The sequence below is a fragment of the Oxyura jamaicensis genome, chromosome 1 (genome assembly GCF_011077185.1).
Source record: "Oxyura jamaicensis isolate SHBP4307 breed ruddy duck chromosome 1, BPBGC_Ojam_1.0, whole genome shotgun sequence".
Classification (NCBI taxonomy): Eukaryota; Metazoa; Chordata; class Aves; order Anseriformes; family Anatidae; genus Oxyura; species Oxyura jamaicensis.
The window spans coordinates 91,798,119-91,822,372 of NC_048893.1; the positions used below are offsets into that span (position 1 = coordinate 91,798,119).

The 24,254-nt window shown below is 43.7% G+C and overlaps 1 protein-coding gene and 1 long non-coding RNA gene across 2 annotated transcripts in view; both read left to right on the forward strand.

The window, feature by feature from the left end:
• Window positions 1-3,451, forward strand: part of LOC118160443 — a 7,050-nt gene extending 3,599 nt beyond the window's left edge. The window contains exons 2-3 of the long non-coding RNA XR_004747499.1: window positions 3,349-3,359; window positions 3,441-3,451. This is a non-coding gene — a long non-coding RNA (uncharacterized LOC118160443). The remainder of the gene's footprint in view (window positions 1-3,348; window positions 3,360-3,440) is intronic.
• Window positions 3,452-4,727: 1,276 nt separating this feature from the next.
• TAGLN3 (transgelin 3) lies at window positions 4,728-16,400 on the forward strand. Its single transcript, XM_035315170.1, has 5 exons — window positions 4,728-5,031; window positions 5,450-5,631; window positions 6,516-6,690; window positions 11,442-11,544; window positions 15,835-16,400. Exons 2-5 carry the CDS (start codon window positions 5,452-5,454, stop codon window positions 15,974-15,976), a joined length of 600 nt encoding a protein of 199 aa, XP_035171061.1. The 5' UTR covers window positions 4,728-5,031; window positions 5,450-5,451; the 3' UTR covers window positions 15,977-16,400.
• The last annotated feature ends 7,854 nt before the right edge of the window (window positions 16,401-24,254 follow it).

Genomic DNA, 24,254 nt, shown 5'->3' on the forward strand with positions numbered 1-24,254 from the left:
ATATTAATTTTTTCATTTAACGACTTACGACATTTAATCATTTCCAATACTTGTGTCCCACCCCAAATTGTGTGTTTGAATTAAATGGTAACGTGTTCCATGTAGTTTCAGTTTAGGCAGTTTATCTTCTCTTGCATCAACCCTGAATATCAACAAAGCGATGCTCACAAAAAACCCTGGCTGGGTAGGCCTCAGAGGAACTGCCTCCTGCTGTTTCATTTTTATGTTAATTTTGATTACATGCTTTCTCCTGGACACAATTACTCAACGGAGCAAAGAGATTTATGATACTCTGCTTTTCCTAACAAATAAAAATGTGCTAGAGAGAAACTTTGTACTAACGATGTCTGCAGCTGCTCAGATGTTTTCAGTGCTTTAGTCAGACTGCAATACGCTGTTAAAAGGTTTTCTGAACCAGTGCAAGAGCGGAAGAAAGAAAAACCATAAGAAATAGTAGGATTTGAACTTGATTTTTAAGTGTTAGTTGTGCTGTTAGAAAGAGACACCCTTCAGAATTATCAAATATATATATACATATATATATATATGTATGTATGTATGTTAAAGCTATGTGTTTAAAGATGAATGTTTACAGGGAAAGAAAAGAGGATTGTGTGTTTGAATTGTCTCTAAGATAAGCAGTCTCTGGTTTGGGCTGATGTAGAAATGTGGTCAGATGTGTAAGAATGTAGAATTTCACTAAAGCTTGGTGAAAATTCAACAGCTGTAATGGACACATACACAAATGCTAAAAATCAAAGCGCAATCTCCTCTTTCTGCCTTTGTTCTCAAGCCCAGCTCTGACAGCTAAGGTGGAGGGAACTCGCTATTCTGTCTGACAGCAGGCAGGTTGCCACCTACATGGTTTTAATGCCACCGTGTTAGCTGGGGGAAGAGATTGATGGCTGGGAAGAGACAGAGATGAAGGACAAAAATATACTGCTCTCAGATTTACTGCTCCTAGGTCAGTTCCTATAGCACAGATTTACTTTGCTGCTGTAGGACCTCATCGCTCTGCAATATGTTTGCCTAGAACAAGAATGTTATAGCCTTGGACGTGTTAGGCATAAATCTAAATTACAGGACCTATTGCAGTGTAGTTGCAGAACTCGACCTTGTATTTCTCTTCAAAGCCCTGCATATGTATGTTTTATGGTCCGGTGCTTCTACCTCGTTGAAGAGAAACGGGAGAAATGCAGCAATCGTAGCTTGTGATCTGCTCACAGGGTTGGGAGGAATAGGCGCATTCGCAGCCTGCTGCAGTGTCTTGTGTTTGGCAAGGAGATCTGGCCAGCTCAGCATTTATATTTGGAATGAAAAGCAAATGACAGCTGCTGAAACTTCCAGTCATTTGGTTCTGAAACTAAAATACAGATTTAAAATGTTGTGGGGCTGGCACCTAAAACGTTGTGCTCTTTTTGGGCCTTCTGACCTGCCCAAAGTTGTCCACTTGCCTCCCACGGGGCAATGTGAGAAGGTCACTGCTGCCTGGCCGGGTGGAAGCAGGTGTCGGTGGCAAAGGTATGCTGAGCAGCAGCACGCCTGGAGGTTGGAGCGATGTGAACGGCCTGCCCGGACTGGGGTCCTGGGAGGGCAGTCCCTGAAGGACACAGCCTGCCCAGGATCAGCTGGGCCTCAGGAGAGTCCTCTCCTTTGCTTCTGTTCGGAGTAGGGCTTGCCTGGAAGAAGGCGTGCCAGAACGTGCTAGTCTTTGGGTAGCAATCCTAGAAGTCCCTGAAATCTCTAATAATAAGAACAGAGCGTATTTTCAGGGGATTTCTTCTGTGTGTGTATGGCAATGTGTAGTTTTCAAACTCAGGTAGTTGTCAGAAGGTACTGGTTTTGCTGGGGACAGATAAAAAGATGATACAATGAACTGTGTTGATTTTCTTTCAAGGAGTATGTTGATCCACCGAAAGACTTAAAAGAGTCTGAGAATTAAAGTCAATAATTTGCCTCCAAGGTCACCTAAAGCATTGAAAATGTTGGCAATTACATCCACAGGAGCTGGTTGCTAGTGGTGAGTGGTAACCACTTCTGGTCATGGCAGCCTGAGGAACTGCCTTATTCTGCAGATCGAGGCGTCGATGCATTCTGTTCTGTCTCACAAATAGGCAGGTCCTTCCTTCCTGGATTATTTTGCTTTTAATCCCAAATTTGAGCTGTTCAAACTGTGCTTTGGACTTGCCTTCAGAGCTGTCAAAGAAGTCCTTTTGCAGATGAAAGCAAAGATACTTGCTGAGGTTAGCCAGCATGTTTCACCGTTGAGACTGTCTCAATTTTGGATTTCAAATGAATGGGAAAGTTCAATTTTTTTTATTTTTTAAATTCATGGTGTCCCCCGACTCTGGTATCTCTGCCACCCAGTTTGCACAGTTAAAAAGATGGTGATATTCTAATAGCTTATTTTTTCCTCCAGTCTCATTCTTCTGTATAACATCTCCAGGTATCTTATGCCAGAGCAAGGCCATGAATGAAACCAGGAGTCTCCAGAGCACTTCGCTGTCCTTGCAGCTCTCTGAAAAGGCCCTGCTTTTGCACCGAGTTCATATCAATCCTTATCGTCACTTGTGGAGGAGTTTTTGTTATTTTCGTTGTTTACTCATCAAAGGCTGCGTGAGCTGGGACATTACTTAGAATTGGGGCTTTTTTGTGACTGCTAATTAACATTAAATAGTTCAGGCATGGGAGCACATCCTTTTACAAACCGAATGCAAATATACAAGATCATTGATTTCTAATTTGCAGTCCTATTATAGGGCCTACTAGTTAGCCAGCTTTTAATCTCTTTAATGTGTCACGTTGCTTCAGAATCAGTTTCGTTTCCTAATTGACGTGTCAGGCAGTAACCAAGTGCGATGCACTGCAGAGCTTTTAGTAAATTGTGTCAACGCTGTCTCTTTTAAAACCAAACTTGTTCCATTGTTTTTCCCAGGGTTGATGACACAATAACGGGCTTATGATTTGATTACTTATACTTTGAAAATATTGGTACGGGACTGGCATTTCTCCAACCCTCTGCAGCTTTCCTGGTTTTCAAAGACTTATTAAAAATTGATATTGATGGCCAAGATGGCTTTTCAGCTGCCACGGTACGGAACAATCCCTCGAGAACAGGTTGTGTAGCCAACATCTGTGAAGGGGGAGACCTTTGCTCTGCAGCTTAGTAGAGTTAAATTACCCACCCCTGCCCCCAAAGCAGAAAGGGGGGCAGAGGCTCATGCAAAGGGGCATGGCTTTCATGAAATCTCATTGCTGGTGAGCACCGAGCACCCTGATATGACCAGAAACAGATAAGCCGTCTTGGTAGCTCCCTTTTAAACAGAAGAATGCAAAAAGATTTGAAAGTACAAAATGTAGTTTCTTGTTCTTTGTGGGATGGACAAAGAGCACAAGGCCCTTAACCATTGCTTGAAGGGAAAGGCCAGCAAATTCACGAGTTTTTGTTCACTGTTGCAGCTGCAGTTTATTCCTTCTCCCATCTTCAGGCCTGGTCCCTGTGCATTTGCTGAGCTTCCAGCAGCGCGTGCTCTGGGACAGAAAGCGCTCAAGTAATGGCCTCGTCACGTAACATGCTTCGAGTTATGTAATCAAGTGCTTCATAGGGGCTTAAAACTACCAGTGCACAGAGGAGAAAGCACTAAATGAAATGCCTGTGGAAGACAACAATGAATTAGGACATCTATTAAATATTTCATCTCTTGAGTGTTCTCAAGCCCAGGAGCATCCCAAGCAGTATAATCTGAGAATTCATGGTCTTAAAATGAAGAAGTAATGGATGAGGAGAACATTATGAGGTAGCTATACAAGGAACTGTACCTCTTTCCTCCTTTTTTTTTTTTTTTTTTTTTTTATATATATATTTTTTAAAGGCAGCAGCAGGCGTTTTGTTGGCAAAGCTGACTGTGAATCCACCTTGGGTTTATCGATCTCCTTTCATAGCCAGCTGAACATGATTCATTTGCCAAATGGGAGCTATTTCGTAGCTGGGCTGATGTGGATGAAAGACATTTGACAGCCTGGTGCAATTCAGAGAGGAGCAAAATGATTTTGTTTAATAAAGAATAAATCTGCATAAATGGGACCTGAAAAGAAGTGTCATTTCTTAACCATTTCCTTCCCTCCCCTTCCGGCACTGCAGTGGTATAACCAAAATTTAAACATCCCTACATGGGCAGAGCTCCCTTGCTATCACTGTAGGTATGCTGACTCATATCAGCAGAAAATATGAACCTTGTGCTTTGCAGGATGTTTGCTACTTTTCAGTGATGCTCCCTTGTTTTTTGCGGTTTAACTTGTTTTCTTGGGATGCTGTTTGATAGCCTAATATATAAAAGCGATAGGATGATGGTAATATTCTATTGCCAGCTTTCTCACCCTTGACTTTACATCCTGTTACCCCCTTGTTGAAACTTTTTATGAGCACTTGAGCAGGGAAGAAGAGAAATTATTTTTCATACTGTAAGCTTGGTAGCATCATGATGCAAAACAGGGAGAAAATGGTTTTGCTTCTGCTTTGTGATTAAAAATCCATGAGATGCGTACAAATTTCTGTTGCCTTTGTTTAACAGCGCATCTGGTGAAGTCCCTCTGTTTGTACTGCTAACTGTCAGGCACTGGGATGCTCGATGTAGTTTGGGTTGATACAGACTAGGTGGAGTAAAACTGAGTCTGAACAGCACAAAGCTGAGAAAACACGCCTGAGAGCAGGCTGCAGATGGGCGAGATAAACAGGCTCCCCTGGCTGTGACTGAGTAGGCAGGCCTCTTTAATGGCTCTTAGCAACGCCCCTGCTCTGACCCTCCTCATATGTGAGGGAAATCAAATCAATACACCCGTCTTCAAACCACGATGCTGCAGCAGCAGCAGGGCATTGTGGCAGCCTTCGTCTCTTAAATTTGTCGTCGCCTTTCAGCTCACCGATCTCTGGATATCCATCCCTGCATCACTGCTGAAGACGAACCTGATTGCATCTCTGAAAGGATTCCTCGGGCTCCCATGTATAACCTCCTCCTTATTGGCAAGCATTAGGTAGGTGATTTTCAAGTGCTTCTGGATTTGCAGGCAGCTTTTAACGTTGATCTGAGAACCCTATTGTATTCCCTGTAACCAGAGTGCAAGCCTCTCTCTAAAACCTTCCCTGCCTTAAATCTTCCTTTGCATCTTCTGTGTTTGTGGTTGGGCTAGGGGAGTGTATTTTTTTTTTTTTTTTAATGTTGTGGCTGATGTGTGCTTTTGGAGAAGGATATTCCCCCACTGATCCCTCCCCTGTTCTGCAGAACAGCTATAAGCAGTGCCGTACAATTACCCTCAGTGTGGATAAACAACTGTTTCACTGCCTAGCCTATAGGGCAGGCTGTTCACTCTTTTATGCTTTAATTTTCTGGTGCCTTCCTCAAAGCTGCAGACCAGGATCTTGCCCACAAACTAAATTCTGCTTTGGTTCCAGAGATGGCTAACAGAGGACCAAGCTATGGCTTAAGCCGAGAAGTTCAGGAAAAGATTGAACAGAAATATGACCCGGAATTAGAGTCCAGGCTGGTGAACTGGATTATTGTACAGTGTGGAGAACAGATAGAGCACCCTCCTCCTGGAAGGCAGCATTTTCAGACCTGGTTGATGGACGGGACGGTAAGCGTTCTGTCTAATTCTGCATCTACATGACTTTATGTTCACCATGAGTTTGTATTTATTATCATGTGTCCTTAGTTTCTGTGTTCATCTTGGCTAAACTGGTCTGTGCTCATGGCCAGTGCAGAAATGTGTATCTTAGCATCTGAGTGATGCCCTTTTGACTGGGAATCTTAATCTGAGAAAATAATTATTCTACCAGTGTACTGGGATTAGTACAGTGCTTATGATTCCTGTGAGTCATGCACATTACATATGAGTATGACTCATTCCTTCAGCGCCTTTTCTCATGCAGTTAAATGAGATCTGTTTTTAAAATTAGATGTACAATTTCGTCTTCGAGAAATCATCATAGTCGACATTAAAAAAAAAAAAGCGAATAGATACAGAAAAACTGGTGGACTGGACTATGTCATAACTGTTTTCTTGTTTGGGAATCATTCTGTAGCTAAAACATCATGTTGTGTTGGTTTACTGAACAACAGGCAGATGCTGCTGTTTGCAGTGGGCTGTAGGAATACGCTAATCATTGAATCTCTGCCAAAGTGACTGTAACAGTATTTCAATTGACATTGCTTATTTTTTTGGCTCAGGCATGTGGTTTCTTCTCAGTCATTATATAACCTTTACCACTGATTGCTTTGTTGTCTCTAGCAGATTAGGATTTACTTGGTCAGGCTATTGCCATCAGTTAATGAAACTCTAATGCATTTCTAATATACTTTGATTATTATAAATTCTCTTATTTGTTTTTAATCAAAGAAGTTATGTCCCTGACAGAAACTGGCCAGGTCAAAAGCATTTTGCAGCATCGTTTCATGTGCAGAAATTGCCTTCTACTTTGGTGACTTCTTTATACTTCTGTTTCTGTGTTTCTCTCTCAGCTGTTATGCAAGTTAATAAACAGTTTACATCCAAAGGGAAATGAGCCCATTGCAAAGATCTCTGAATCAAAAATGGCTTTCAAGCAGATGGAACAAATTTCCCAGTTCTTAAAAGCTGCTGAAATCTACGGAGTAAGAACAACAGATATTTTCCAGACGGTGGATTTGTGGGAAGGTAAAAATAATAAACTGGAAGCCAGTTTGCAATCTTCATTTTACTTTGCTTTGATGTGTTGTAATGGTGCATTTTGTCTAAGGCATATTCTCTAATGTAATTATCTTTTGTTTCTGTTTGCCTTATCTCATTACTGTGTTCTTCCGGTGGTGCATTATCTCCTCTGAGAGATTTATATTACCCTGAGGGCATAATGGAGCTTTTCCAAGCGCATGTGTTATCCAAAAGCCCATCATTCTGACAGAAGTCTGCAGACCTAATAAAACAAATGCTCTCTATGCTAATTATTTCCAAGTAAATAACTTCTAATAGCATGTATGGAAAACCCTTATTTTGTGACGACAAGCTTTTATTGCAGTTTTCAAATTATAAGCAAAGCTCAAATTAGAGCTATAAAATGCATTGCCAGGAGCAGATATGTCTCTATAGAGCTAATGAGGGCTCATCTATGACTAGCAAGAAGTATAAACCACTGCTAAAATCATGTTAGCTGAGCATCTCTCTGCAACAGTACAATCTTTCTAGAAAGGTCACTATGGCAACAGCAAAAAATCCAGAGTGCCCTTGTAGCTTTGCAGAAAGCCAGGTGAAGGCTCTCTCCATCCCATGCACAAAGTGGACACCCTGTGTTCCAGTTGCAGGAGAGCTGAGTCACTTCTGTGGTGATGCACCCCTTCCTGGTGCTCTAGCAAAATACACGCTGTATCCTGCGTCTCCAGATGAGGCGATGCAAAATGCTTTGTGTAAGGGCTCAGAGCAAAGACAGCACCAGGGCAGAGAAAAGCAGGTGTGCAGAAAGTGAAACAGGGAGAAATCTGCCAAGAGACTGAAATGGTAAAAGGAGGAGAACAATCCATGGAGAAAGGTGGAAAAGGCTGGTCAGTGTAGTTAGTACAGGAATGCACGTGGAGCAAAAAGAGTGGGTTCTGTTTCCACAGGCTGATGTGGAAAGGATCACTCCTCTGAAGGACAGCTCGAGGCACAAAGGACGAGGGAGCACTTTGCAGATGAGTTAGAGGGGAAGGATGTGCTGACAGCTGGCATTGCTGGGATCTGTGATGTTCTCAGGGTACCGGATTTCCTTGACAGATCCCACCTTGGGCACAAGGGCTGGATTGTTTCTTCCAGGTCAGTCCTTTGTGTTTCATCCAATACACCTTTAAATGAAAGGATTTTTACTTCCCTGGAGTAACACCCTCCTCCCCAGCCTGGCAGGCTGTTGAAAGGGAAGCTTCATCTATCTCATGAGGGATGATAGCTCGTTTCAGGTGTTTTCCTTTGCTGTCATCTGCATCTTGTAATGGCTTTGCACAATTAAACTGAAAGAACAACATGCTGATCTTTATGATGAAAAGCACTTGCTTTTAAGAGAAAAAACTCCTCAAGGTGGTAGCCCTCTCCTCATTTTCTTGCTTTTTCTCATCACATTTCTTCAGCAGATGTAAGGGAAAAAACTGGTAACTTCCAGATGCCAGAAAGTCAAAACACAACTCAAAACCCAGGAGTGAGACATACCGGACTTTTCTCCAATGTTGTTTTAGGACTTCCCAAAACTAATGTGCGTCTCCTCACTTCCCTATTCTCTCTGCCCTTTCTTCTCGCCCCTAACCATAGCTCTGACCTCCAGCATCTGTGCTGCCTCGGGGCTGGAGCAGCTGAACCTGGCTGCATTAGCTAGACAGAGAGGATGGTATCTTTTTCACTGTTTCATAATTACAGTATTCCTATGCTTAATAAAATATTACCAGGCCATAACCTGTTTAGAAAGAGAGGGAACATCAGTGTATGTTTATAGGGAAAGGAAATTACGTGTCTCTGACAAAACAGTTTCTCTCTGGCACTGATTGTTTTCTGAGAGCTTTTGCTTTGAGATTCTTAGTAATGATTAATGAAAATGTTTTAGGATGCAGTCTGCTGTTGGCTGTTTCAAACTTACTCGGTCCATCTGTTGTATTTTTCTTCATCTCTGTGACTTCTCTGTCCAAGAGAGCCATCATCTCTTTTGGTCCTTTCTTAAATGTACCGGGCTGAGCAGCTTTCCCTAATCCATGCCCAAGAGAAGGATGTTAGCTGTTTTTTACAGACACTCCCAGGTATGTTTCCAGACAGGTAAGAGGCAGATGTATCTCTGGATGCTTGCCCAGCCGGCACAAAGCAGTGTTTCAGGGATACGGAGCAGAGCGGTTCTCCCTCAGTGGGTCCAGGCCTTCCCCTTTGTGGCCCTGGAGAGGAAGGCCTTCAGGCCAGGTTTCCTCCAGAGACACCAAGACCCTCTACGAGGCTGTTCAAAGCACGCTGTGAAGGATGAAGGATGGGATGGTGAATGTCACAAGACAACAGAGACTCGGGGTCGTTCCTCGCCCGCAGCATCTGCCACACGCATTGCGGGGGCCCTGCGAAGCGGGGCCTCGGCCGCTGCTTTGTTTCATCACGTGGCAGCAGGCTCCTGCCCGGGCCCTTCTTCCCCTGCCGTGTCCCCCCCTCGCTGCTGACAGATAAAGTGGAGCGTGGAGCATGGAGGAGGCTGCCAGATGGCTCTGCCGGGCTGATCATGATGTTTTGCTACCCGTCTTTTGTTTCTCTCTCTTTTTTTTTTTTTTTGGTCTGTGTGTGTTCACTGTCATTATTCAGCTCATTCACTTTCAAATCCTTTTTCTACATCCTTTTTCATCCCCGTCGGTTACCATGCTCCTCATTACACGGGAGGCATCCCGAGGACGTTATGTGTGGCATCTGTTAGAGCATATGGTACATCCCCTGCTTCGGGCACCTCTGAGTCCCCGCCTCACACTGCTCCGCGTCTGCCTGCGTACGTGCGAGATGTCGGGCTCTCCGGTGGCCCTCCCTTAAGCAGGGACCCCATCCAACACTGCCTTAACAAACACAGCAAAGCAAGCACTCTGGATGGCTGACAATTTGTTTTCTGTGCACGTGGTCCCCTGTGGAGAGGAATCCTGTACATTTAATAGGCTGTATGACTGCCGCGGTTGGAAGCTGCTAGGCGTTTTCAGCTTTAGGGTGTCTCCGTCATCTCAGCCAGTGCTTTATGCATTTAGATTTGTATGAAATAGAGCCCTGGGATTCATCTGCCCACAATCGGGGTGATGCATACCATAAACATATAGTCGCTTTCCTGTGCGCTCTAGCTGGTCTGCGAAGCTCTTCGTTAATATCCATCCACTGGAGGTATTTCTGAAGTCTGTTGTCATAGTCATGTCTTGAGTATCACGTGGTTTGGGTGTTTTTGTGAGTAATTCATTTCCTTATGTGAAGAACTTGCACTCAGCATCAGATCTGTTAACTAGAAAAGGGATTTCAGGAAAGAGGAAGAACTGAAAAAGAAAGGAAGGGAGGGGGGTCGTGGAAACAGTTAGGGAGGAATTTCAGAAGGAGACGCAAAAGATGTATGAGACAAGTTCCGATAACTTACCACCTCTCACCATTGGATAGACATAAGTCAACTCCTAGTGAAGCTGAGTTGTTCTTTTTTGCTAGAAAGTTTTCCAAAAGTTACCATTTGGACTGAGTAATGAGTTAGAGATGATATGGTTTTATTTGCTGTTTTATGTTCTTTGCCATTTCCACATCAAGTGGCAAAATGCAGGAGAAGAACAAAGAAAATAGGAAAAATCTTCCTTTTTTTTTAAAAAAAAAAAAATCACTTTTTAAAATTAACTGGAGGAATCAACAGAAGATATTGATGCAAAAGGAAAATTTATTTATTATCTTTATTTTGGAAGGAGGGACAGGAGGAGTGGATACAATTTTTCAAAATGAAAAAAAAAATGTTGGCAGTTGGAATAGCAACCTCTTTTGAAAATATGTTTCAAGGATCCATCTTGGAAACCTGGTGAATTTTAGGGTAGGTGGAAAGCATGCATCTAAGCAAATGATAGGCAAGTTCACCCCTCCCACTATAGGTGGGAAATTATCCCCTGAGAAGCTTTTCTCTCTCCACTGTTTGTTGGCGGAACCCGAACAGCTAGTGAAGACCAGATATGGAACTTTTACTTGGCTAAAGATGGGGTGAGCCCTGACTTTTCAAAATAAGGAATGAAGTGAGATATGGTAAGGTGGGAGAATGTGGAACGATAGCAAAAGTCAGGACTGGATGGCAGGACCTGAAGGTACGAAAGTGCAGAGCATCGATTTTTGGCAGCCTGTGAAAGGAAGCCAGTAGGGAGGATTTGGGAAGTGATTTGATGAGTAAGTTGGGAAGGGCTGATTCAAGTTATCTGCACAGGACCTCTCCAGGACTGCCAGGAATTCTGTCAGCACAGGGACAGTCTGGAATTGCTGGTAGATATAAGGTGGGATTGGTTTATAGGTGGAGAAGCTGAGGCACAGCACAGTTATTTGCCACATAGCACTCCTTCAGCCACGTTTTACAGAGTGTATTACCATTCCCCGTACGCCAAAGTGACCTCCTCTAAAGACAAAATTTCTGCCAATGCAATTATCTAGAAGGACTTAAAACAGCATGGGGGGAGGCATTAAAATAGCCTGGAAGCTTGGCAATGCCTGAATAGTTAAGTTTTGCTCTAGGACTGTCCCTCTGACTTTTAATAAACTCTTGCAAGTCAGCACCTCCATTTGAGCAACTCTAAAATAGCACTTACAATGCTGTTAATGTAGTTGTTCAGGGGAGACGAGGGAAATAGTTAATACATTGGATGAAATTGTTTGTCAGTGTGCCAAGCTATTTGTTGTGCAAGGATTTCTTATACTGTGTTCACTGTTTGGCTTTCCAGGGAAGGACATGGCAGCCGTGCAGAGAACCTTAATGGCCCTAGGCAGTTTGGCAGTCACCAAGGATGATGGATGCTACAAAGGGGATCCATCCTGGTTTCACAGGTAACACCCAAAGCACAGCTTCCCAGAGCTGTCTTCCATGGGAAGCTGGTAATGCTCTTGATCTTGTCATATGTGCACTTGTCTATGTGCATTTAGTCACATGGTCGAAAATTTTGGGTAGACCTGTGTGGTGCCAGGACTCGATGATCCTCATGGGTCCCTTCCAACTCAGGATACTCTATGATTTTATGATCTTTAGACTTTGAAGAAATTTACTGGGGAAGGGAAGGAAGAATCTTTCCAACATTTCCTTGTAATGCAGAGATTTTCTCTCTGGACTCTAGGTGAGGAAAACAAATACCCAGCCAGGCAGCAGCATTTTCTGCCTTTTACTGGTTACCATTTTATCAACATCACTGTCAGGACCATGCCTAACCATACCTCGTTGGCCTGAAGTTATGCTAGGGCTGCTGGGGAGGAGCCTCATGGGAACAGTGCAGTGCTGCAGTGCATCCATACTGCTGCCATTTCTCAGGTAGACCTCTTCATCCCACTTGGGGATGTCCCTCCTGGTCCTGGAGCTGGGAAAGCACTTTTGGTACCAGGACTATGGAGCTCCTCACCTACGGCCCCAGCTCTGGGTTCCTCCTGGAGGCAGCCTTTTATATCGAGGCTGTATTGGTGTGGATGTCTGTGTGCACACACGGAGACCCTACTGGAACTGCACAGAGGGAGGAGTGCAGCATCCCACCCTAGGGATATTTGCAGCACATCCATCTTGCTGTGCGAGGTGCCAACACTGATCACTGAAGTGGCAAAATTTTCTTATCCCCTGACATTATCCCTGCCTCTTAGTCCTTGGAAGGAGAGCAATAAAACTTAGGAAATTCAGCCACCAGTTCCAATGACACTCATCTGTTTAGCAGCTTCAGCTAATCCTCTATATCCATTTATGAAGAAAAGGGAATTAAAGTGGCAGCAGCTGTGCAGATGTGTGTGTCCTAAGAGTAGCTGGCAGGAAAGGTGACATTTTGCCCCAAATCAGATAACATAAAGCCTCATGAAGAGAAGGCTGTCTTATATGTCAGCAAACCCCCACATGGAGAGACATGCTGAAAACATGACCCTTTACTTAGCAAAGAGAAGACAAAGCAGCCTCTTTCCATTTTTTCTTCAAACCAAAATTGATTTCCTTCCCTGGTCATTTTTCTTTTTCTTGTAGAGTAGCACTTATCTGGGAAGAATTCTCTGTCTTGGCAAAGATGTTTATTTGCTCTAAAGCTCCATTTATTTTGGCTTGGGAGGCTGAGAAGAAGGACAGGAAGAAAAGGAAATCCTCTCACAGTTAGCCCTCTTGCCCCACAGGCATGGTATTGAAATGAGATTCCTCCATCCAAGAGTATTTCTTATACTGAAATGGCTGAAGCATGTTAGCAAAAAGAGTGCTGCCTCCTGGTCATTGTTTTCTTTGAACTTTCTAGTATCTAGGTGAGGATCAGCAAAAACAAAGCAAACTTTGCTTTGTTTGTCTTAAAGCCTGAGCTGGTTTAATTGAGGCTAAAGGAGACTTGAATTTTAGGTGAACAAGTGAAAACTCCTATACATTCTTCATATGAAATTAGTTTAAATTTATGTAATACAGTCCACAAAGAGATTTGTATTTACGGAACATAATTGGTTTTAAAATTCAAATCCAGTTACAAGCTTTAATATAAACCAGACATGAAATCACTATGACCCAGACAGGCTTATTTGTTTTATGTAACTACAACAAAGTCCTACATGGAAAAAATAATTTTAATCTGGGCTCCTAATTGTGGGTGGAAACGGTTTTCATTGGTGTAATTGAAGACATGATCAGCTCCCTCCTCCCCTAGCTGTCTGCCCTGCCTGTGCTGTATGGATAACCAACGCATATGTACTGCAGTCCCTGAAAGACTGTTTTGTAGCTGCTGCCTGCAGGAAAACTGGTGTTATTTCTGTAAGGAAATAACGTATGGCAGGTCAGGAGCTGTTTTCTGAGTAGCTTAACCACCCCTTCAAGCAGACCAAGATCCTCACTGCCACCCAGTGTTAGTCATGAGTCCGGGCTGTCAGGCTGAGCCTTAATCACCTTATATTGAATTGAAAGATGTCAAGATGAAGTGGAATAAGAGTATCCACACATTGATCTACAGTGATCAAGATACCCCCACATTTGGGCTAAGCTTTTAACTTTCCATTGCCAGTGTCTCTCCCGCCCACTTCTATCGGGCCTGGTTGTCCTTCCCTTGTGTGTCCTGGTGAGCTTTGTGGATCCACAGCTGTTTATTATCTTGTGGGTTGGCAGCCTCAAGTGCTGATGTGAAGCTGGCATAAAAAGTTAACAAGTCTGTGTGGTGGTATTGTGTGCTCACATGGTCGTAAGGGTGATGGCAGAGAGGCCAAACACAGCTTGTAGTAGTGTGAGGCTTTGAGGGGAGTAGGCTTGCCCTCACCTGCTTTTCTACAGTGCTATTTAAGGCCATCTCTATTAATCTAAAACCAAATCTTAAGTACATGTTATCTGTAAGGTCATAGTAGACTAAGGGCGGTGCTTGTGATCATAACAATAACACTAGATGACATAAACTGTACAAATAATCAACTTTTATTAGCCTATCCAGACTTCCTTTTGGTCTCTCTCTCTCTCTCTCTGATACCTTATTTGCAATTCTCATTTCCTGATCATAGATAGTTACATATCAACTTTCTGTGGAATTACTCATTGGCACAGCTGAAAAGTCTGTGAGGGGAAAAAAAAAAAAAAAAAGAAAGTGTTCCTGGGATTTTAATTAAATAAAGGTAGACACAGCAAACCTGAGATTGAGTTGTCATAGGAGTAGTTCCAAAAACATCCTCTCTCAGAGATTCTGGCAGCGGTTCGCTGCCCGTGTAAGGATTCTGGAAAAGACATTTAGCAGCAGGGAGACAGGGTGGCTTTCCAAGGCGCCCCAAGTCCTGCATGCCTCCCTCCAGAGCGGCGTGCTTTCTGGGAAGAGCTCTGGGCCTGAGAGCCTGTGGTGGGCCTCTCTAAACCTCGTATTAGTCTGTGCATTAACGTTAGAGATGCAATGAAGAACAACCAGGTGGCTGGTTGTCTGTGGATATTCCTTAACTGTCTGCTTTGATAGGTTTTCATGAACGTGGGTTTTTCTCCTGCAATGTCCTGAACATCCTGAGCCCAACAGAGAGCTTAAGTGCTCTGCTGGACTCGAGCCACGGCACTCAGCACAGTACCAGACAGACCCTCATGGAGGATGGCGTTGATGGCTTGCAATCACAGCAGGCACCTAATCTAGCATTCCCATCTAGTGGTGGGGTGGGGAGAGGAGGGGAATTGCAATGCCATGCCGTATTGCAGGGTAATGCGATCCCAGGACAAACAGACACAGCAGGCAGACAGATTGTACCTGGGTGGGAGCTGAATGAAAGCCTTCCTCCCTTTGGACCTCTGCCACAGCAACAGTCTGATCCTCCTCTCATCCAGGTGGCTTGTTTTCCCCACCTTGCATAAAAGGAAGATTGAGTACAAACTTTTGTGCTTAAAGGGGGTTTGACAGCCACTTCTGTCCCCAGAGCTATTTTCAGGTTTCATTTAAGGTCCAACAAAGGTTCATTAATCTAAAATGCTTTTGAGACCACTAAGACCAAACAAACACGGTCAGTGCATTTTGAAAGAAGATAAAGGACTGGCATGCAGTTAAGATACAGGTGCAAAGCAAAGTCTTTGGAGGAGAGAGATCTGGAAATGGCAACAGGGCAGTTGTTCTGTCCTGCAGGCAACCATCATCCACTCTTGTGAAAATGAGCAAGTCCCTTGTCTGCCCCATTGCTTCTCTGGGTACATCCAGCACGCATTTACTGCACTGAAGTGAATTATGCCAATGTATACTGTTGCTCTGGATGGGTATCAAACTGTATTACTACACATATAAGTATCTCAGTGATCAGATCACACAGACCACAGCTTTTAAGAGCAACAGGGCGTAACACAAACTTAAGCCTATTATGAGTGCTTTATACAGCATTACATAAATATTTTACCTGTCACAGCTGCTGGGGAAGCTATAACCCTGGGGATGTTGAGTAAGAGGTACAGTGAAATTCTGAAGTAGTGTGGGTTTGACTAGAGTATTGCTTCTAATTGCAGGAAAGCAATTAGCGTAGCCAGTATTGTCTGCCCTGTGGGATGGTGCAAATGAAGTATTGCATTACAAGGGGAACATCTGTTAACACAAGCCAATTTCAGATTGGTTTTCACGATCATCTGGGCATCTGCAGAATTACCACATGTGTATGTGTGTTGCTTTTTTGTGTGCATCTGGACAGGAAAGCACAGCAGAATCGACGAGGATTTTCAGAAGAGCAGCTTCGTCAGGGACAGAATGTAATAGGCCTTCAGATGGGCAGCAACAAAGGAGCCTCACAGTCGGGTATGACAGGCTATGGCATGCCAAGGCAGATTATCTAAAAGCACCTCTGTCTGTAGAGAAAACACTCCTTCTGCAGCATGGTCTGTTTAACAGGAAAATAAAAGAAAAAAAAAAAGAAAAAAAGAAAAAAGCTCATTAGTTCTCTTTCTGCCTGGTTTTTCATAGTTAACGCTCTCTAAGATTTGGGGTATTTTTGGTTTGGTTTGTTTTATTTGCAGCTGCAAGAGTTCATCTAGGAACTTGGGTTTTCATGGTGTTGTGTGTCAGTTCACAGCACATGCGCACTGCTGCCTCCTACTTTTCACTTCTGAACTATGCAAAGACAATTATTCTGTATTAATTTATTTGCAAAGTGTTATCTTCCATGTTTGTCTCACACCACTCTTGTATCTCAATCAGTAACCTCGTTCTTGAATTCAGTGATGATATTGTTTGACCTAAGAATAAAGACATTAAAACACATCTCAGACTCGTTCTTTAAAGAAAGTAAAAGCAATGCAAACCAACCAGCACGTGGTACAGAGCTGAGAAGTTAAATGTTTTGATTGCTCAATGTGTCTTGCCTCTAACCAAATGCCTTCTCTGAGTGACTCCTTGCTATGTGTTTACAATCTGTTATACGTTCAGTTCGGTGTTTATCTAAAGGTAGACCCACTATGTTTTCCTAAAAACGCTCACAAAAAAAAAGATATATTACCTGTTGAGCCTGAAACGTGTAGTCCCACCCAATTGAGCTTGGATTTACCTTCACCTAGAGTGATGGGTTGACTCCAGCCAGCAGCCAAGCACACTCAGACCCCTTTCCACAGGAAAATAAAAGGCAAGAAAACTGGTGGATCAAGCTAGCTTTTTCTTCCCTTATTAAACTGACTGAGTGTGAAAGCAAAGCAAAATCACAATTTTATTCACTACTTCCCATCAGCAGGCAACTATTTAGCCACTTCCTGGAAAGTTGGCCCTCAGAACATGTGGTGGTTATTTGGAAAGACAGATGTTATAACCACAGACATCCCTGCTTCCTCCTCATTTTCCCTGAGCTTTTGTTGCTGAGCACAGCACTTTATGAAACAGACAATCCCCTTGGCCAAGTTGGGTCTGATGTCCCACCTGTGTCCCATCCCAACTACTAGTCCATCCCCAGCTGTGGGAGTATAAGAAAAAGAGAAAGAGGCATTTTTACTTGACATTGAACAAGCACTGTTCAACAATAGCCAAAGCACAGGTGTGTTATCAACACTGTTTTAGTCACCAGTCCCAAACATACCACCATAAGGGTTGCTGTAAACAACATCAAATCCATCCCGGCCAGAAGTGGTTCAGCCAGCAACAGATGAGTCTTCATGAATGCAACACAATCCTCAGCGAGTTCTTCACTCTGAAAGGAAACTCTGTTGGAGGTGAGAACAGGTTTTACTTTGTGATAACTGATGTTGTATCAAACAATACGCTGCAAACTAAGGAGTGTTTTAAACACAAAGGAAGAACCAGAAGAGAAGTGCCATAAGGCTTCAGATTTTAAAGTCATTTGTAGTTCAAATTCAAAGAGTTTGTTATGCTCACCTGTTGTAAATTTGGCTGGCCGTTCATTTTGGGACAGTTTGCTGGAGAACCAGTAGGGACCGCTTACTGGCATGGTCATCTGGCCACAGGAGCTCACCAGAGCAGTTCACCTGCTCATTAGTGCAGGTTGCCTTGCAGATACCTGACACATATTCTCAGAGGACACAATTTTTTCTCTGTACGTTTTTTTCCCTATTGATAACTATCTCTGTCAGCTTCACTTGCAAAGTCCTATCACTTCTTTCCTCCAGGCAAGTAGGAAAGGAAATGCGATAATCAAACTTTGTGGGATTTTTTACTCATAACAGAATTCCAAGAAGGCCGGAAGGCACAATATCTGGAAAGATAACAAATGAACGGGCATTTGTTCTGACTGCTATCTGAGTGCCTCCGTGCATACATAGGGGTGACTTCCATCCATTTGTTGCTGCCTTAGGTCTGAACCTAGGGGCACACAGTGATATCTAGTCGTCCACTAAGCAGTCCTGGAGCTGATGACACACGTAGTGACATGACTTCAGAAGTTTCTACTGGCACGTAAACTGAAGACGTCATTCTCATATCTCAGATTAAGCTCCAGTTTCCCTGTCAGGAGCATAGGATTAATACCTACCCACTTAATGCAAACTTTGCTGATGCACTATGGAGCACAGCAAGTGAGAAGTTATGTAAAGGTCACATCATGTGCTTGGGGCCAAGCTAAGCTACAGCAGCTGCTCATGAAAAGGTCCTGCCCACACTTGTACCTCCTCTTAAACCTGCTAGGGCATCTTGACTTTTCTATTGTGCTCTTATCAAGCACATTTTTGGATGTTTGCTACCAGCTTAGGGCTACTTTTCTGTTACTGAGGTGACTTAGCTTAGTACAGGAGCAGATGACCACCTGACATGATATATCTGGGGCTAGGAGCTCACTCTGCAGATGTGGTGGGAGGTTAGCTCAGCTCAAAGTATAACATGCAAGTTCTCCCTATATACTACTTTAGTTGTAATGTGAATAGAATAACAATTTTCTTACTGAAAGCAAATAAAGTGATTAAGAAAAAAACAAAATTCACTGAACTTCTCTAGGCTGAAAAGAGAACCTCACCTTGGAGAACACAAACATGAAAAGCAGCCATCTTCCCTTCGCAGAGACTAGAAAGTCACAGCTGTGACAGACAAAATGGTAGTATTGTCATCAGATCGATGAGAAGAGTTGGAAGACCTGACGTGGGTAAGAGAGGCTCACAGCCTGACCCCTCTGCCCCACACCATCCCCACAGGGAACACAACCTGCAGAAGCCATCTTTGAGTTTGCCAGCCTGGGTCCCCCCCTTCCATTTGGCTAAAGAATTGTCATCCTATATGTCCTTCTCTCTGGAAGCACCATTTTAAGTGTCATGTGTCAATTGCATTCACAGGGGCACACCACTGGCTTTCTGCCTTCCTGACACCACACTATGGCATCCCTGGTCGGCCCTTCTCTGTCAGATTTTCTTCCTGAGCTCACAGCCAGCAGAGGGGATGGGGCCAAGTGCAGCTCCCAACCACCTCCACACAGCAGGCAGACCTCCTGGCAGAGCAGCAGACCACCTATCCCAGTGCTCTGCCTCTGGCAGTGGCAAAAACAGAGGCTACTTAGAGAGATCGCTGGAGCCTGGCTGCTTTCCCTGTCCTTTGTACTTCATCTGCATCTGCAGTTGTTGCAGTAAGGCACAGCACGGCAAAAGAAAGACCGTGCACCAATGAAATGTCCTGTCATCAAATCTGTATTCCCTAATTAAATGTGCTTTCATTAGGTTTGGCATTCTGATGGCCTCACTGAGGTTATAGAAAGCATTGTATGCTTGCGCGGTGAAAAGACAGCACTTTTAACACCTCATATAAGCAAGAAGAGCTAGGGCTCCAGGAAAGAAAATCTGCAAGCTGTGGCTGCATACGCAGGACCTGCTTAGTGTGGGAACAACACCACTGAGTGTTACCTGGAATCTGGCCTTTCCCCCAGCTCACAACAACCGCTTTCATCACCAAAACCTGTCAAACTATTCTGGCTATCTAGCTGTTAATACCTGGCAGGAGTTGCTCCAAAGGTTAACCTTATCTTTCCGTGTTCCCATATGATGATACAGAAATGCTAACATTATTATTAATTAAATATTAACATACTCTGGATTTTATGTCTCCCTAGTAAAACATCCTTGCCACCAAGTTTACGAACATCTTAAGCTAAGAAGTAAATTAATATAGCACAAGGCTAGTTTAGTAACAAAGATGACAGGAAGCATTATTGCTTTTCTTATATTAACAATAAACCACTGTAAGCTTGCTTCTATCGCATCAAAAACACTTAGGCGGGTCTCCCACAAGCCTAATTAGTCTCTATGACAACCTTCTGCATTATTCCTACTAAAAGCCTGCACATGGATTAGCAATACATTCATGTTGTCAATGGTAGAGATGCACTCAAGAAATGTCAAACGCTGCACACGCACTGGTTATAATTATGCTCATGTTCAGCAATTCATAAATCACAGAGAACTGAAAGCTCTGAGACGGCATGGTATGGGGTGGGGGGCTGAAATGTGAGTGAAACATGAACTTGGTTTCACAAAGGGAGGAAAAGAAGAGCAAGAGCTTTGAGCACGTACTGAAGGGAGCAGTGTGACGGTGTGCCTGGGGGTGTGTGTTTAGCTCTGTTAGATATCGGCCGAGCAGCATCTCACTTCAGGCTGTGGACTCGATTTAACAGCAAGTATGAGCAAAGGTACACCCTCTCACACACTGCCTATAACCCTTTGTGAAGCCTGGCTGTAGCTTGAACAACTAACCCGGTTAAAAGAAACACAAAATATTTTTGTGAGCAAGTGCTTTAAATGTCATCCCCCCCAGCAGCAGGATGGACCAGAAACATCTGAAGCATTGATGCCTCTGTGCTTTAGGCATTTATCTGTCTTCATGAAGGTTCAATTACTGTGACCTCATTAAGGACAATTGCTCAGTAAATTCTTTTTAATGTAGAGGTAGCATCTAATGGCCTCCTGAAAGAATGCTCCACAAGCATGTGAGTGAGGATGAGCCCCACACCTGGGAGTGGAATCCAAGTCTATCCCCATTTAGAATGAGAGCAGAAAGAAAATGCAACAAATGAAGTCAATATTAAGTTCAGTTGGCTCAATTTAGCTGGAGCTTGAGGACTATTAGGCTAACACAACCTGGCACGTTTTAAATAAAAAACCAATGAGGGTGAATGGCATGAAGAGACTTTGCTCCTCAGTAAACCTGTCCGTGGCATTGCTCTGTGGCGTGCCTGTGCTGAGCAGCACCCCTGTGCTCCGTAAGGAGAACTGGCTGCCGACGGGCAGCTGCCCTCAGTGGGGGTTCGCAGTCCGGCCACCACCGGTCCAGGTGAAGGCCGCTTGCCTTCCTGACTGCTGAGGCCAAAACAGAGCCACCAGGAAGGAAGGGCAAGGGCTCAGTGCATCAGTTCCATTTCTGTGGCTGCAATCAATTGCGTTTGGCTCTGGCTGCACTGTCTGAACTCTCTGCCTGGGCCTCTCTTGTATGAGAGCACTTAATGCTGACAATCTGAGCAGCTCAGACACTAACAGGATCGGTGGTACGCAAGTATATCCTAAAACGAGCTTTATGTGTGCTGAGAAGGGCAGTGAGCACCTTGAGTGATGAAAGAAGTTCAGCCACTTGCACCAAGCCCACCCTGTGGCTGCTGTGGTGTTACCTGAGGCCTAAGGGTCTCCGGGTGGGCAAAGCAAATCCCCAAACCCCCATCCCCAAACACACAGGGAGAGGAACTGGCAATCCCGTTGGCACTTATATATGGAAATCTGTATGTTTTTGACAGGAAACCTGTGCTTTGCCTCCCAGTGGGTCTTGCTGCTATGCAGAAAAGGCCAGTTACATGGGCACAGGGACAGCACAGGCGATTACTAAGGAAAGCACAGCAACCAGCTCTCCCCGCTCAAACAAGTATATTTAACTACTTAAACTTCACTGAGATCGTTCCTCCCACCCAAATCTCTCAAATAAAAACACCACAGCTCTGTGACTAAGCCCAAGCAATAGAAATTCATGAGGTAAAATGGGAGGAAAGTATTAACTATTACAGTGGGGGAAAATCACAGCCTTGGATGGGAGGTAATTCTTCTGCTCTCATCCTGCAGTGCTCATGTGACAACAGAGCGCGTGATGCTCTGACATTCAAGTGAAGATATAATGCTGCTTCTCAGATACAGAAATAAATTTATCTGCAGTCCTGTTGGATTTATAAAGGAAATTAGAGCGGTGACCTTTCTCCCTAATGAAATTTCTATGAAATGGCTCATTTTGCTAGAAACGTTACTCGGTTATTTGGCATGACTAAATCCCGTGCCCCAGTGGGTCAGTGCCCTGCAGCCTGCGTGGTGGGGGAGAAGCACATGCCCAGGCTCAGGAGAGATGCTCAGCATCATAAATGAGGGCCCTGCTCTGCCCTGGCCTGAGGAGGCAACAGTGGAGGAGAGGCGCAGGCATGGCCAGGTACCTGGCTGCAGCCTGTCAGAGACAGAAAACTGGGCATCTCCAAACTCAATTTTAATAAAGGGTATGTGTTGTTGTCTTGTCAATAAAGATGCCAGGTGCATGAGAGCTTTTGTGTTTGCACAATCATCTAAATATTTTGTTTCTCTCATTTTTTTATGAAGGCACAGAAAGAGAGAAGGAAAAACATGTGCAGTGATTGTTGATAGGAGCAGGTTTTGCATTAGTGTTATTATGAGTCAACGTTTCGTGCCAAGTGTCTTTGTATTAGCTCCCACACATAGCATAGATAAAAGGTAGCTCTGCCACTTCCAGTTCCTTCTGACACACATCCCCGTAGATGTGATCAGTTCTTAAAGACGCTCATGCGCCTCGCCCCATGGATGTGCCTTAACACCAAAGGGTTGCTAAGCATCTGACCAGTCTTGGTGGGTTCAGCCCTTGGTGTAAGGGGACAAGAACACTTCTCCATCTTTTGGGGAAATGTCACATCCACACAGGTCTGACATTAAAGTGTTTGAATGCTAGTGCAGCCTCTGTTTTGAGACAAATAGAAAATCAGTACTTCAGGTAGAGCCTTGGAATGCATAAGAGGGATGCCAAAGGATGTCTGTGTGCTGTCTGTGTCATTTCCTGATACCCTCTGGAGAGACCTTTTCCCCTCAGCTGCCACAACAGAACAGATAAATCAAACAGTACGCTACCATTGTGGCAGTAGTATTAAATCAAAGCAGCATTTCTTGTATTCCCACCTGCCTCAGAGGAGTATTTGGGAAGATTGTCTACAGCTGGGCCCCTACATTAGTAGCAGCTGGAGAAGGTTTCGCTGGTGAAAAGTCAGAGTTTAAAAAATCTGTAGTTCAGTGGAGTTGCTTGCTAGATCATATGAAGAAAATGCAGTGAAAGGTTTAGGACTCATGTTAAGAAAGGTAAGGAAAGTAGCATTCAGGCTCTTGTGCATATTGTGAAGTATATTTTTTTTTCCTGTAGTGTAAAGACAGTTTTCCTTGGGTGGCACAGCTCAGGCAGGAGCTGCTGGGAATGCAGCAAAGCAGCTGCTAATCCTTCTTGGCTGTTTTTTGTTAAGTGCATTTTATTGCTGGATGTTGATGGAATAGCTGTTAACCAGGAGCAGCATGGTTGCTGCTGAAAATGGAGCAAGTAGGAGTGAGGCTGTGTACAGGCATCTGTCTCCTGGGTCCTTGTGGGAGCTGCTGGTGGCAGAGGACAGCTGGTCCCTGGGGCATGGCTCACACAAGGGTGTGCTGACTGACATCACCAAGGTCAGCAGAGTGAGTTTTAAGGAGCAGATCTGTGGTTCCTAAGTCACAGGAATTATTTTTCAGGCTCCTATGTGTTCAGTCTAGGTCCCTATCATTTGTATCAAAGGGATCTATTTTTAGGATATTTGTAATGCAACTAGGGAGTGTTTTTGCTTGAAATTGAAATCCTAGTGCATGTTTTGGAAGTGATTTGTGTAGCTCTGGAGGTCCTCCTTGAAAACAAACGTTATTTTCTTGTATTAAACAAAAGTTATTTTCCTGCTGTGAAATGTTTAGTTACTTTCATCATTCCATCATTCTCTCAGCTCTGTTACCACAGTCTGAATTGTTTTGTAAGGTGCTACGTACAATGTAAACAGAGTTTTTTGTTTTTGAATTAGTAAGTCAATTTATTGCTATAACCTTTCTGCAAACAAAGAGGAGTATTATCTGAAGGTGACTGTTGGGGAAGGTTTCTATGTTTTCTGGATACCCCCACATGTTACCAGTTGATTAGAAGTCAGTAGAGGGGAAAAAAAAGTAATGCGTTTGTAGTAAGTAGCTATTTATCTCTTTATGCTACTCCTTTTTCCTTTATATACTTGATGTAGGATGAGGACAAAAAAAAAAGAAAAAAGAAAATTAACGTTTACAATAAAAATCAGCAGTATCTGCCTCCTGTAAAATGAAGCCACAAATGATTAGACTGTTTCTGTGTTGTTTGCTTTTTTAGAAATGGGAGTTGTAAAATAAAAGCAGGCTATAGGACTGCAGTGTCACTGGAGCAGGCTGCATATGTGAACTTCACGTTAGCAGAATATGTTCTGTATTTAAAATGCCTGCCTCTGTGTAACATGATGAGTCCCTTAAGAACTACCTTCTGCAGTTGCTCTGTGAATTGCACTCCCACCAGAGTCAAGTACATCCAGCCAAATTGGATTATTACAAGGAGATAAATGGGCCCAGGGAGCACTTAATT